The 16,162-nt window shown below is 41.4% G+C and overlaps 1 protein-coding gene across 3 annotated transcripts in view; it reads left to right on the forward strand.

Moving 5' to 3' along the window:
- Nucleotides 1–16,162, forward strand: part of LOC141048426 (class I histocompatibility antigen, F10 alpha chain-like) — a 281,467-nt gene that overhangs the window by 231,921 nt on the left and 33,384 nt on the right. For 2 of the 3 annotated variants that reach the window (XM_073543985.1, XM_073543982.1), the window contains 3 exons: nucleotides 7,356–7,448; nucleotides 12,457–12,486; nucleotides 14,723–14,768. In XM_073543985.1, coding sequence (XP_073400086.1) covers nucleotides 7,356–7,448; nucleotides 12,457–12,486; nucleotides 14,723–14,766 — 167 coding nt within the window. In that variant the 3' untranslated portion in view covers nucleotides 14,767–14,768. The remainder of the gene's footprint in view (nucleotides 1–7,355; nucleotides 7,449–12,456; nucleotides 12,487–14,722; nucleotides 14,769–16,162) is intronic. The other variant, XM_073543983.1, reaches the window with a different exon arrangement.

The following is a 16,162-nucleotide window of genomic DNA, read 5'->3' on the forward strand; positions in this document are numbered from 1 at the left end:
CATTCCCGTACCTCTGCAGGGCACTTGGCAAGAAATTGTTCTATAAGGAACGCCTGTATAACATCTTCCACAGTAAAGGCGTTTTCTGCTTCCAGCCATCTCCGACATGCCTCGGACATCTTATGTGCATACATCCTAAAAGATCCCCCCGTGGTGCATGGGAGGTCTCGGAACTTGGCCCTATATGAGTCTGGGGTGATAGCATGGTAATCCAGGGTAGTCCGCTTTACAATGTTATAATCCCGATTCCGCTGTGAGTCAATGGTTCGGTAAGCCTCCGCCAAGCTTCCGTTCAGGAGCCCCACTAACAAACGCATCCAGCTAGAGTGGGGCACCTCCATCACAGCACACTGCTGCTCAAAGTCTTTGAAGAACCCCTTCACATCTCCAGAAGCCTCATCAAATGGCTTAAACTCTGTCCGGGTGATCCGTACAGGCTCCCGGATTGTTGGGGTTACACTCCACATTGCGTTACTCCCTTTTTCAAGCTCCATTGCTTCCTGTCTCCGCTGTGCCCGGCGGGCAGCCTCCTCCTTGTACTCCTGAGAGACGCCGGGGCCCAGAACCGCCATCTCTTCTTCATACCACACCAACCACTGGCTTTTCTGGATGGGGATCCCGGTCTCCAGTGCTTGTCCTTCAGACATCTGGGAGGAGGTGGCCGGGCTAGCGCCCACCAGTAGATCGATTAAGGCCTCTTTAGTCAGTCCCTGGTAGTTCAGGCCCAGGTCTCTGGCTCTCTCCTGTAAACTGCATACAGTCCAATTTCTGTACTCACTCTGTGGGTGGTTCTCCATTGGGTTACGCTCTGTTGATCCCACCGCTGCCACCAGTTGTCACGGGGTCCTTCTCTGGTATCACACAATCAACAGAGCAAGCGAAGAGTGAACAATTCCAAGACCTTTATTCAGACAAAAATACGAAAAGGTCCATATTCAGTCCACCACACAAAGGATAAGATAGTCCAGAATAAGAATACAGTCCAGTATCAGGATAAAATGTCCAGGGAAACGAGATTCCAAAACTCTAGCATTCAGAGGATAAAAATGGATCCTTCTCTCTGAAATGCAGCCTTTCCACCATCATGTCTATACCGGAACTGACCTGTCCAGCTGCCGTTCTTCCCCCCACCCCCTTCCTTCTCAGGGGTAGTCAAACGAGTTGCCTCCCAGAGGAGAACAAAAGGCCTTAGGGATTAATGCACTACAGGGGGTCATCAAGAGACAGATACAGTGAGGCTGTAGACTTACAATGTAATAAGAAAAACACTATGAAAATAACTGGAATTGTTAAAAATAGGAATATACAAAAAATGACATCCACATAACATATCACACCATCACAGGACCTTTTCGTGTTTTTGCCTGAATAAAGGTCTTGGAATTTTTCACTCTTCGCTTGCTCTGCTGATTGTGTGATACCAGAGAAGGACCCCGTGACATCTGGCCATTATATCACTTGTATCTGAGGAATAACACGATATCTGGCCATTACATCACTTGTATCTGAGGAATAACATGATATCTGGCCATTATATCACTTGTATCTGAGGAATAACATGATATCTGGCCATTACATCACATGTATCTGAGGAATTACACGATATCTGACCATTATATCCCTTGTATCTGAGGAATAACACGATATCTGGCCATTATATCACTTGTATCTGAGGAATAACACGATATCTGGCTATTATATCACTTGTATCTGAGGAGTAACACGATATCTGGCCATTATATCACTTGTATCTGAGGAGTAACACGATATCTGGCCATTATATCACTTGTATCTGAGGAATAACACGATATCTGGCCATTACATCACATGTATCTGAGGAATAACGCAATATCTGGCCATTATATCACTTGTATCTGAGGAATAACATGATATCTGGCCATTATATCACTTGTATCTGAGGAATAACATGATATCTGGCCATTACATCACATGTATCTGAGGAATTACACGATATCTGACCATTATATCCCTTGTATCTGAGGAATAACACGATATCTGGCCATTATATCACTTGTATCTGAGGAATAACACGATATCTGGCTATTATATCACTTGTATCTGAGGAGTAATACGATATCTGGCCATTATATCACTTGTATCTGAGGAATAACACGATATCTGGCTATTAAATCACTTGTATCTGAGGAATAACACGATATCTGGCCATTATATCACTTGTATCTGAGGAATAACACGATATCTGGCCATTATATCACTTGTATCTGAGGAATAACACGATATCTGGCCATTACGTCACTTGTACCTGAGGAATAACATGATATCTGGCCATTATATCACTTGTATCTGAGGAATAACACGATATCTGGCCATTATATCACTTGTATCTGAGGAATAACACGATATCTGGCCATTATATCACTTGTATCTGAGGAATAACACGATATCTGGCCATTATATCACTTGTATCTGAGGAATAACACGATATCTGGCCATTATATCACTTGTATCTGAGGAATTACACGATATCTGGCCATTACGTCACTTGTACCTGAGGAATAACATGATATCTGGCCATTATATCACTTGTATCTGAGGAATAACACGATATCTGGCCATTATATCACTTGTATCTGAGGAATAACACGATATGTGGCCATTATATCACTTGTATCTGAGGAATAACACGATATCTGGCCATTATATCACTTATACCTGAGGAATAACACGATATCTGGCCATTATATCACTTGTATCTGAGGAATAACACGATATCTGGCCATTATATCACTTGTATCTGAGGAATAACACGATATCTGGCCATTACATCACATGTATCTGAGGAATAACGCAATACCTGGCCATTATATCACTTGTATCTGAGGAATAACACGATATCTGGCCATTATATCACTTGTATCTGAGGAATAACACGATATCTGGCCATTATATCACTTTTACCTGAGGAATAACACGATATCTGGCCATTATATCACTTGTATCTGAGGAATAACACGATATCTGGCCATTACAATCACTTGTACCTGAGGAATAACACGACATCTCGCCATTATATCAGTTGTATCTGAGGAATAACATGATATCTGGCCATTATATCAGTTGTATCTGAGGAATAACACGATATCTGGCCATTATATCACTTGTATCTGAGGAATAACACGACATCTCGCCATTATATCAGTTGTATCTGAGGAATAAAACGATATCTGGCCATTACGTCACTTGTACCTGAGGAATAACATGATATCTGGCCATTATATCACTTGTATCTGAGGAATAACACGATATCTGGCCATTATATCACTTGTATCTGAGGAATAACACGATATCTGGCCATTACGTCACTTGTACCTGAGGAATAACATGATATCTGGCCATTATATCACTTGTATCTGAGGAATAACACGATATCTGGCCATTATATCACTTGTATCTGAGGAATAACACGATATCTGGCCATTACGTCACTTGTACCTGAGGAATAACATGATATCTGGCCATTATATCACTTGTATCTGAGGAATAACACGATATCTGGCCATTATATCACTTGTATCTGAAGAATAACACGATATCTGGCCATTACGTCACTTGTACCTGAGGAATAACATGATATCTGGCCATTATATCACTTGTATCTGAGGAATAACACGATATCTGGCCATTATATCACTTGTATCTGAGGAATAACACGATATGTGGCCATTATATCACTTGTATCTGAAGAATAACACGATATCTGGCCATTATATCACTTGTACCTGAGGAATAACACGATATCTGGCCATTATATCACTTGTATCTGAGGAATAACACGATATCTCGCCATTATATCAGTTGTATCTGAGGAATAACACGATATCTGGCCATTATATCAGTTGTATCTGAGGAATAACACGATATCTGGCCATTATATCACTTGTATCTGAGGAATAACACGATATGTGGCCATTATATCACTTGTATCTGAGGAATAACACGATATCTGGCCATTATATCACTTGTATCTGAGGAATAACACGATATCTGGCCATTATATCACTTGTATCTGAGGAATAACACGATATCTGGCCATTATATCACTTGTACCTGAGGAATAACACGATATCTGGCCATTATATCACTTGTATCTGAGGAATAACACGATATCTGGCCATTATATCACTTGTACCTGAGGAATAACACAATATCTGGCCATTATATCACTTGTACCTGAGGAATAACACGATATCTGGCCATTATATCACTTGTATCTGAGGAATAACACGATATGTGGCCATTATATCACTTGTATCTGAGGAATAACACGATATCTGGCCATTATATCACTTGTATCTGAGGAATAACACGATATCTGGCCATTATATCACTTGTACCTGAGGAATAACACGATATCTGGCCATTATATCACTTGTATCTGAGGAATAACACGATATCTGGCCATTATATCACTTGTACCTGAGGAATAACACAATATCTGGCCATTATATCACTTTTATCTGAGGAATAACACGATATCTGGCCATTATATCACTTGTATCTGAGGAAAAACTCGATATCTGGCCATTATATCACTTGTATCTGAGGAATAACCCGATATCTGGCCATTATATCACTTGTACCTGAGGAATAACACAATATCTGGCCATTATATCACTTGTATCTGAGGAATAACCCGATATCTGGCCATTATATCACTTGTACCTGAGGAATAACACGATATCTGGCCATTATATCACTTTTATCTGAGGAATAACACGATATCTGGCCATTATATCACTTGTACCTGAGGAATAACACGATATCTGACCATTATATCACTTGTATCTGAGGAATAACCCGATATCTGGCCATTATATCACTTGTACCTGAGGAATAACACGATATCTGGCCATTATATCACTTGTATCTGAGGTATAACACGATATCTGGCCATTACATCACTTGTACCTGAGGAATAACACGATATCTGGCCATTATATCACTTGTACCTGAGGAATAACACGATATCTGGTCATTATATCACTTGTACCTGAGGAATAACACGATATCTGGCCATTATATCACTTGTACCTGAGGAATAACACGATATCTGGCCATTATATCACTTGTATCTGAGGTATAACACGATATCTGGCCATTACATCACTTGTACCTGAGGAATAACACGATATCTGGCCATTATATCACTTGTACCTGAGGAATAACACGATATCTGGCCATTATATCACTTGTATCTGAGGAATAACACGATATCTGGTCATTACATCACTTGTACCTGAGGAATAACACGATATCTGGCCATTATATCACTTGTACCTGAGGAATAACACAATATCTGGCCATTATATCACTTTTATCTGAGGAATAACACGATATCTGGCCATTATATCACTTGTACCTGAGGAATAACACGATATCTGACCATTATATCACTTGTATCTGAGGAATAACCCGATATCTGGCCATTATATCACTTGTACCTGAGGAATAACACGATATCTGGCCATTATATCACTTGTATCTGAGGAATAACACGATATCTGGCCATTACATCACTTGTACCTGAGGAATAACACGATATCTGGCCATTATATCACTTGTATCTGAGGAATAACACAATATCTGGCCATTATATCACTTGTATTTGAGGAATAACACGATATCTGGCCATTATATCGCTTGTATTTGAGGAATAAAACGATATCTGGCCATTACATCACTTGTACCTGAGGAATAACCCGATATCTGGCCATTACATCACTTGTACCTGAGGAATAACACGATATCTGGCCATTACATCACTTGTATCTGAGGAATAACACGATATCTGGCCATTATATCACTTGTATCTGAGGAATAACACAATATCTGGCCATTATATCGCTTGTATTTGAGGAATAACACGATATCTGGCCATTGTATCACTTGTATCTGAGGAATAACACAATATCTGGCCATTATATCGCTTGTATTTGAGGAATAACACGATATCTGGCCATTGTATCACTTGTATCTGAGGAATAACACGATATCTGGCCATTACATCACTTGTACCTGAGGAATAACACGATATCTGGCCATTACATCACTTGTATCTGAGGAATAACACGATATCTGGCCATTATATCACTTGTATCTGAGGAATAACACAATATCTGGCCATTATATCACTTGTATCTGAGGAATAACACGATATCTGGCCATTACATCACTTGTACCTGAGGAATAACCCGATATCTGGCCATTATATCACTTATATCTGGGGAATAACATGATATTTGGCTATTATATCACTTGTATATAACACGATATGTGTTGTAAGGAAACCACACGCGAGAGGGAGCCAGGCGATACGGATATTCCCCCGTTGTCACCAATCTGTGACGGAGCTTACACAGTCACAGCTCTCTGGCACCCCCTTACCCTCAGGTCAGTCAGGGAACTGCGCGTAGGATAAGTAGTCTCTGGAGTGGCTGCCCTGTCATGTACTGGTCATCGGGGCACTCTGCAGTGAGGGCGGTATATATATCACCAGTCCCAGGTCAGGAATATATATATATATATAAACCTCCGGTCCGTCACTGCCAGGATCCTCCAATATTACCGGAACACTATGCTGCCACCAGCACCCAAGGGCGGGAGGGTAACACAGCTCTGCTACATCACTCCTGCCAGCACCACTATCTACACGTTCATCCATTCACTTTACCCAGGTAATATATGTATTATAGGGGGAATTATTCTAGCCTGATTTACAGGGATATTATGGTAAATCAGTCCTTGGATTCATCAGATACCGCTGCTAACTAGAAGAGGATAGCCACTGCTTAGGATACAATATATTTGCACATTTCCTGCACTGGGTTAATCCTCACTGTAACATCCTTTTGGTCACATTGGTTTTTCCTCTATGTGATTTTCTGTATCTCAGTTATGAAGCTTTGCATGGATTATACCAATATCTATTATTGATTGACAGCACTAATGGATATACTGTAATATAGTGGCGGCCTTTGTGTCCTAATGTGGATATACACGTACGGTTCTGATATTGATATATATTACTGTGCTGTGCCTTTTGGGCTGTGTTCTTCCCTCCTTGTTTTCTTGAGGCCTTAGCCCTGTCTATTTTTTCGTATCCAATCATATTTTTAAATTTGTTATTAATAAACATTTAATATTTTTTATCTCACTTTCGTTGGAATCTCTTCTGGTCTAGTGGCAATTTGGCCACAATAGACAATTGTTGATCCATATGTCATCAGTGCAGCGGAGGAGACTAATGTGCGGCTGACACATGACGCTCTCAGTATAATCCACAGATCAGATTTATATTTCTCTTTTCTAACCAGAACCAGAGAAGTCTAGTGTCTGGGTCATCGCTGTGGTCGTAGCTGTGGTGGTCGTCGCTCTTCTCGGCATTGGTGGATTTATCTTCTATAGAAGTAAGTGTCAGTAATCCCGCACTTCTCATGATATATTCCGCTAAATAAACAGCAAAATATGTGATGAATGTATTTGCCAAATTTTTCTTCCACACCCTTCAGTAAAGCGTGCCTGTCATATCAGGTGACTGTTCAGAATACCTGTGAGTACATGAGGAATAACACTATCTCTGGCCTTTATGTCACCTGTATCCTATATTTTCTCCAGTTTTCCCCTCTGCAGGCTCTGTCTCTAAATTTCAGTTGTCTCTGAGCTAGTTGGAGGAGAATAGCTGCTCTGATGTCTCCCATATACAGTCACTGCCAAAACTCTTGAAAATTACACAAAGTTTGCAGCTTCCTTTTTATAGTGGCGTTAACTCTAGATTATTATGAAGAGTGATCATATGAAATACAAAAAATTGCAAAGGCATTCCTTGCCATGGAGACACGTACAGTCATCATTGCTTTGCACCAAAAGTTCTTTGCAGGCAAGGACATTGCTACTTGTAAGATTGCTCCTAAATCAACCATTATTCATCATCAAGAACTTTAAAGGGAAAGGTCCAATTGCTGTGAAGAAGGCGTCAGGGCGCCCATTAAAGGCCAGCAAGTACCAAGACCGTCTCCTAAAAAGGATTCAGATGAGACAGAGGAGGGTAATCTTTTTTCTGCCAAGGGACATTGGGAAATGTATAACCTCATTCGCAGCCACACAAAAGTATCAACTTTAAAATGATCCTGCTATATTTGGTCAAACATTTAATTAACATACACTAATGTGATGATGCAGCTCCTCTTTGGGGAGTCTGTGATGTTAGGTGGCATTGATGATGGGGTTCTTCACAACTTCCAGGTTTGCGTCAATCTGTAGTGCAGTTGAATCTTTGTGATCAAAAGTTTTGTTAAGAACTCACAGCAGATGCACATTTCACTGCATGACTCCTTTAAAATAAAGTCATCACTCATGTAACTGTCATAGAAATCAAGCAATGTTAGGTCTGCAGTATACATCACATAGGAGACTCAGAGACTGCTGTACATATAACACATACTGTAGGTGACAAAGAGATTTCTGAATAAATTACATAGAAGACACTGAGACTGCTGTATATACATCATATAGCTGTTACCACAGTGGGACAAACACTTTCAGAGGCTGGCATAGTTTAAAGAAGGGCATCAAAGAAGCCACTTCTCTTCATGTAAAACATCAAGGACAAACTGATATTCTGCTGCAAATATGAGGATTTAACTTGTACATCTGGAAAATGATTATCTAGATAAGAAAATGTGAGCGCTACCATGAGTCCTATGTCTGTTAACAGTACAGCAGCTTGTGAGCATTCATGTGTGGGGGCTTCTCACCCATGGAGGGGGTGCACTCACAATTTGCCTAGGATCACTGCCTTGAATACAGAATGGGATCTAAACCTCCTCCAAGAGCAACTTCTCCTCACCACCCAGGAGCAATGTGATGATAAAAAAAAACAGAATGGTGGATACCAAGTCACAAGGCAAAAGTGATTACTAAGTGGCTCGGTGAACAAAACATTAAAATTTTGGATCCATGGGTGGAAACTCCCCAGATCTCAATTTCATTGAGAACCTGTGGCCGATCCTCAGAAAAGTGGTAGGATAAAAAAAAAGAAAGCACCGATGAGACGGGCAGTCATCAGGATTTGGCCGAGAGGCTGATATATCCAGCTGCCAGAGCGAGGGGCAGAAGTCTTGAAAAATAAGGGTCAACACTGATAATATCGAGTCTTTACATAAACTTGATGTACGTCTCAATAATTGTATAATTAGGCTATGTTCACACTAGGCATTTTTTCAGCTTTTTTATGCAAATTTTCAGCTGCATTTTACAGTACCAGCAAAGTCTGAGATTTCAGAAATCTCCTTCACACAGCTTGGTTTTTTTTGTCCTCAGTATTTTGTGCCTTTGCTTGGTTTTTGCAGAACAGAGCATGTCACTACTTTCAGCGTTTTTTTCAGCATTTTTCACCCATTGACAGTAATGGGTGGTGAAAAAAACGCGCAAAAATGCAGGTATCAGTTTTTGTTGCCTTTTTTTGTGCAAAACCTGATGAAGTAGAATATAATTTTTTCTTTGCACTATACAGTAGTTTATCAGCATGCACAAGAGACAAATCAAAGACCAAGCAAAACCTACTTTTTGGGGCAAGTTTCTTACTGCCAAGAGAGCAGGTTTTGCTGCAGAAAAAAAGCTGAAAAACCGCCTAGTGTGAACATAGCCTTTTATTTCAAAACTTGATGCATGGACCTTAAGCCTGTATATGGGGACACACTAGGGAATTTTTTTGCCACTCTGAAACAAGTGAATAAGCTTTTCTTAGCACGCCAAGCAACCATAAAAGTCTGTTATAGCAATGAAATTAGCGAGCAGCTGGACATTGAGCAGAGATGGAAGGTATACAGAGAGGAACTATATGCTAGCACAAGTAGTGACCATCATGAGGAGCGTGGAGGCAAAGAGGAACCAGACCTATTGGAAAGTCAAGCGGATTGGGCTCTGAGGCAGTTGCCAAAAAAGCAAACCATCTGACGTTGATGTGATCTCTGCAGAGCTGCTCAATCCAGTCCTGAGAGCCGCACTGACAGCACTATGTCAGAAAATCTGAAAGATCTGCACATGGCCGAAGGACCGGAAAAAAAATCAGCATTTATCTCACTGCTGAAGAAAAGCAACATCAGGGACTGCGACAACTATAGAACAATCGCCCTGATTCCCCATCCCCGCAATTTGCTTCTAAGGGTCATTCAGAAGCGCTTGGGGAACATCCTTGATAGAGAACTTCCTGATGCCCAGGCTGGATTCTGTAAGGATAAAGGGACATGATCACATCGCAAAGCTGAGATGGATAATAGAAAAGATGAGAGAGCACCAGAAGACGCTCTACCTGCACCTCACTGATTATACCAAGGATTGTCACTGTGTTGAGCAGGATAAGCTTTGGGAAGCACTGAGTGAGGTAGGAGCCGGCGCACTTGTTTAGCTTAATCTTGTCACTCTACGACGATGAAGAAGCCACAATGCGAACCAGGTATGGAAATAATGAATGGTTCAAGATCATCAAAAAGCGCATAAGACAAGGAGGCGTCCTCTCCCTTTCTTTTCAAGCTCTATGTGGAAGTAATCATAAGGAACCTGGACTTTGCTGATGGCTTTTCTGCCTATTTTCACCCCAGCACTCGAATCATCTATCTGATGTGTGCAGATGATAGAACTATGCTGGCAGAGAGTAAGAAGCACTTAATGCTTTTGTACTTAATGGTAGAAAGTGAGAAAGTGCAACCTGAACATCAAGAAATCCAAAATCCTGACCATCACCATGAAGGAAGTCCATATAAAGATCAAAAATGTAGAAATAAAAGTGGTCGACCACTTCATTTTTTGTGTGTCCATCATTAATTGCAGTGGCGGAATGACAGCAGAGATTAAGTGTCAGATAGCACTGGGGCGCACAACCATGAACCATAGTAACATAATAAACTAGGGTGCGTCCTGTAATTAGCGACACAGGGGTCTACATACATTTAATAAGTGAATCTACCTATGTATTGGGTGAAAAGTAGTCACTGTGCTGTTTGGTATCATGGACCAAAGAAAGCTAAGGAAAGAGTTGTCTCAGGAGATAAAGAAAGAAAAATATAGATGAACGTGTTAAAAGTAAAGACTATAATTACTACAGCTGCACATATTCAGAAGTGTAAGGTCTACAGGACTATAGATAACCTCCATGGATGGGGGTAAGAGAAAAATTGATGAGAAATTGAAGAGATGTGTAATACAAATAGTAACCAAAAAGCCCAAAACAACTTCCAAAGAGACTAGAGGTGAACTCCAAGATCAAGGTACATCAGTGCCAGATTGCACCATCCGTCGCTGTCTTGGCTAAAGTGGACTTTATGGATGACTACCAAGTAGGAAACCATTGTTGCCACAAAGATCCCTGTAAAATGTCCTTTGGACAAAGCTGGAGCTTTTTGGCGTCACATCAGCTCTATGTTCAAATAAAGCATAGAGAGAAAAGGACATTGTACCTACGGTGAGACATGGAGGAGGCTTTGTTAGGTTTTTGGGCAGCTTTGCTGCTTCTGGCACAGAGGGTCTTACGAATTTGTGCAGGGTACAATGAAATCTCAAGACTATCAAGGGATTCTGGAGGGAAATGTGCTGCCCAGTGTAAGAAACCTTGGTCTAAGTGGCAGCTCATGGGTCCTTCAACAGGATAATGACCCAAATCACAGAGCTAAAAACATCCAAGAATGGCTGAGAGCAAAGCATCGGACTCGTTCTCTTGTGGATTCTATGAGCCCTGATCTAAACCCTATTGAACATTTGGGGAAGATGAGATCTGATGTCTGGAGAAGACGGCTTCACACCTGAGATACCAGGAGCAGTCTGCTTACGAGAAGCGGCCAAAATCCCTGTGCACGTTGGCAGAAATCTCCTTGAGAGTCACAGAAATCGTTCGTCTGCAGTGATTGCCTCAAAAGCTTGTGCAGCAAAATATTAAGTCAAGGGAACCATCATTTTTCTCCCGGCCATTTTCATTTAGGTTTTTTTTTTTTTTTTTCTTTTTTTTTATATTTTCGACTGAACCACAATTCAAAAGCAAAAAACAAAGTCTGATTCCCATTAGTTGATATTCAGTAAATTAAACTTGAAAATTACTTTTGTCAGTTTCATGTTATTTCAGTGACCATTGCGGGATTTTCTTACTTTAGCAGAAGGTACCAACAATGTCGTCCATGTCTGTATTATACCCTCATGTTACTTTCTGATTGGCTGTGTTATATCTTAGGGTTGGGGGCTCCTCACTTTTCTCCTTGATCTGTGGGTGCTCTTCCATATGTTATTTGTAGGGGCTCCTGACTGTATATCGTCTCCCCTCATCTCTCCCCCATTACACTATATTATTATTATTATTATTATATGTCACCAATGATAATGGCGTCTTCAGGTTTCTCTTCCTAATTCCATCTTCTCTGCTTATTTCAGGAAGAAAAGCCGGATACAAGACGACCTCCAGTGAGTATTCTGCACATGTGGCTCTGATGGGAGGTTTTGGCAGATTTGCTATAAGGTCACAGCCGGCATTAAGGAAACACATGGACGTCTTGTGTCCCCAGAGGGAGCGCTGATCTTACAGAGCGACGCTCAATTCTGGGTCATAGAGGACAGAGACCCAAGTGGACGACCCCGTCTATTCCATACACTATAATTACACCCGAGTGGTGCAGGATCAAAAACACATGGCTGCTTTATTTCAGACACAGCATCGGCCCCGTCCACAGGTTGTATATGATGGATCGGAGCTCAGCCCTATTCACTACAATGGAGCTGCAATACCAGACACGACCTGTGGACGGGGGGGGCGGTGCTGAGTTGGGAGGAAAGCAGTAAAGAGAGTCCGCCCCCGAAACTCACATTAAACCTTTTATACATTCATATAGGGGAAGTATATACTTACACTTATAATATACTTGTACACTAGATTTTACTTTTTTCTTTTTATTAGATATGTTACTGGGGGATCCTCGGTGCACCCATGGAATGGCCAAGGGCTCGGTGCACCATTCCGCCCCTATAATTTCAATCCTCCAGATCTCCACTCATATAGAATAACATCACTCGCTTTGGAGCGCTGACTGACCTGAATTCCCAGCTATGCACACACTGACACTGCAGGAGCCAAGAGCACACAGTGTCAGTGTGTTCGGGTGCATTCTGATCGCTATCCTTTCTGCAGCGGCTGCTCACAGGATCACATGGTAGCGGACGGCCAATGCTGACAGGAGAGGAGAGCGCTCTCACACTGTATCTGCCAGCACTCATTCAGCTCCTGCAGTGTCAGTGTGCACACCTCATCTACCTCTCCTGTCAGCATCGGCTTCCTGCTACTGTGTGATCCTGTGTGCAGCGAGCGGCGGCTGTGTAGAGTAGAGGGATCAGAACACAGTTGCACACACTGACACTGTGTGTGCTTTACACCCCTGCAGTGTCTGTGTGCAGGGCTGAGGATTGTAATAGAGTGGGTGGTACGGTGTCCTGAGCTCCTGGCCACAACAGTGGTGCACTGAGGACCCTTCATTTACAGATATAATTAAACTGTTTTTATATAAAATGAAAGAAGTAAAATCTATAGTACAGGTCTTATTTTATAGGGGCTAAATCTCCTATATGAATGTATAAATGGGTCAATTAGAATTTTGTGGATGACAGACTCTCTTTAAAGGGAATCTGTCACCAAGTTTTTCTATTCTATCTGAGTGCAGCATAATGTAGGGGCAGAGACCCTGATTCCCACTTACCAGGCTGCTTGTTGTCATTTTGATAAAATTACTGTTTCATCCTTTGCAGATCTAGCAGTTTTGGCAAATTTCTGCCTATACACAGGGTACACGAAAAGCTGCCAATCAATACAGAATTATACAGAGCTCATTACTTGTCCTCTAGTGATAATCTCTTGCCGAGAAAAGAGGGATTTTATAAAAACTACAGCAAGCAGCACAGTAAGTGACACAGCGCTGGAATCAGGGTCTATGTCTTAGGCTGGGGTCACACTTGCCTATGACATCCGATGCGAGAGCATCGTATGCGATATGGTAATGACCCTCGGCTCCTGCTCTGCTGTGAGCAGGAGCCGAGTGTCATGCGTCTGAGCTCCGAGCCTCTCGTACAGACAGAATCGGAGCACAGCTGCAGAGGAGGTGGAGAAATGAATTTCTCCATCTCCTCCATTGCCGGTGTCAGTGTATATCGCACAGCACTGGGATGATATCCGAGTGATGTGCGCTGTGTCACTCGCACCCATAGACTTATATGGATGCGAGTGCGCCGAGACTCTGCCGAGTGTCGGTACAAATCGCAGCATGCTCAGATTTCACTCGGACGCTCAAAACGGCCGAGAAAAAAAACGTATATGGGAGCTGCCCCATAGATGAACACTGATCCGAGTGCTATGCGATGTTTTATCACATAGCACTCGTCAGTATTCCTCTCTAATGCGACTCTAGCCTTATGCTGCTATCAGATTAGGTGGTAAAACCTGGTGGCAGATTTCTATTAAAGTGGATGAGGAGATAAAGTGCTGGGATTGCACTCGCTCCAGTCCCAGAAGATGCAGCGGGAGCTTTATATGCTGCGGACGGCACGGATGGGAAGGTTTCCAGTGTTTCTCCACCTTCTACTCACATTTCATCTGTGACTGTGACATCTTATAAATCTGCAGGATTTTGCTATAAATCATTTCCTATTTTCACAGCTTCGGACACATCCTCCGACTCCAATAATCCGGCCAACGCCTAATGGTGAGTGGTGATGTCTTCTGTAAATGCTGCCGCCGTGCAATGAATTAGGAGAAACTTACTGGGGAAAAAGGAAAGTGGGGAGGAGGGAAGGGATTGTAAAGGGATTGTGAGGAAGAACGATGAGATTCGTCTTTTTTTCCATATACAGTATATATTGATCATTATGTGATCGTCACTTAAAGAAGGAGAATATAAATGCTGTATATTCCCGGTACATGGACGGTGCAGACTGGGGGAGCAGACAGATTCCTTTACAGCTGGTCATACACTAAAAATGGAGACAAGAAACAGAAAGAATGAAAAATTGCAAAAACAATTAGTGCAGGAGAAGGTTCTCTATTTATTACAGCCTGGGAGAGACGCCGTCAGTAATAATCTTCAGTCGTGCCTTCTCTACCAGGATTATAAAGTATCTATCACTGGGTTTTTTCTGTCTTATCTGAGAGCAGCATAAAGTAAGTGCAGAATATTGAAACTGCAATACTGCCATAGAAACTAGGGAATCAAAGCGCTATATAACGTACAATGGGTTCGGAAAGTATTCAGAAAGTACCTGGAAAGTATTCCTGGTGTGAAAACTTGTGGCATCATTTCCAAGACGACTCATGGCTGTACTAGCTCAGGAGGTGCTTCTACTCAATACTGAGCAAAGGGGCTGAATACTTATGACAATGTGATATTTCAGTTTTTCTTTTTTAATAAATTTGCAAAAATTTCTACATTTGTTTTTTTCAGTCAAGATGGGGTGCAGAGTGTACATTAATGAGAAAAAAATGAACTTTTTTGAAATTTACCAAATGGCTGCAATGAAACAAAGAGTGAAAAATTTTAAGGAGTATGAATAATTTCTGTACCCACTGTAGATATGAAATATTCATCTGCAAAATTGCTATTAAAAATATAATAAAAAGGTACTTAGCGCATAGATTGGCTAATATATGTGAGCCCAACTACCACATCAAGGCGTCCTTCAAGAGTTGGGTCCCTGTCCTGATATGTCACTTCTGCTGGGCAAAAAACCCTACAATTTATGGGGCAGGAATGGACCAGCTAACTACTTAAAATCACCTGTGGCTGATGGGAGTGCATATGCCCAAAAAGGGTTTGATACAAATAGAGAAAAAGACCAGCACATCCAAGCTAGTGTGAACAGTTGTCAACAAAAAAAAGCATATGACTTGAAAAACGATAAATGGTGCACCATGATTTACCCAGAATGATTACTCTAGAACATTGAAACTGCATTAGTGCCATAGAAAATGGAAAAAAGTGCTATATAATGTATATATGAAATATTTATGTGCAAAATTGCTATGAAAAATACAGTAAAAAAGAAGGTACTTAGCGCATAGATTGGCCAATATATGTGAGCCCAACTGCTATGTCAAGGCGTT

This window comes from Dendrobates tinctorius, unplaced genomic scaffold, assembly GCF_039654945.1.
Source record: "Dendrobates tinctorius isolate UK_male_01 unplaced genomic scaffold, ASM3965494v1 ptg000135l, whole genome shotgun sequence".
NCBI lineage: Eukaryota > Metazoa > Chordata > Amphibia > Anura > Dendrobatidae > Dendrobates > Dendrobates tinctorius.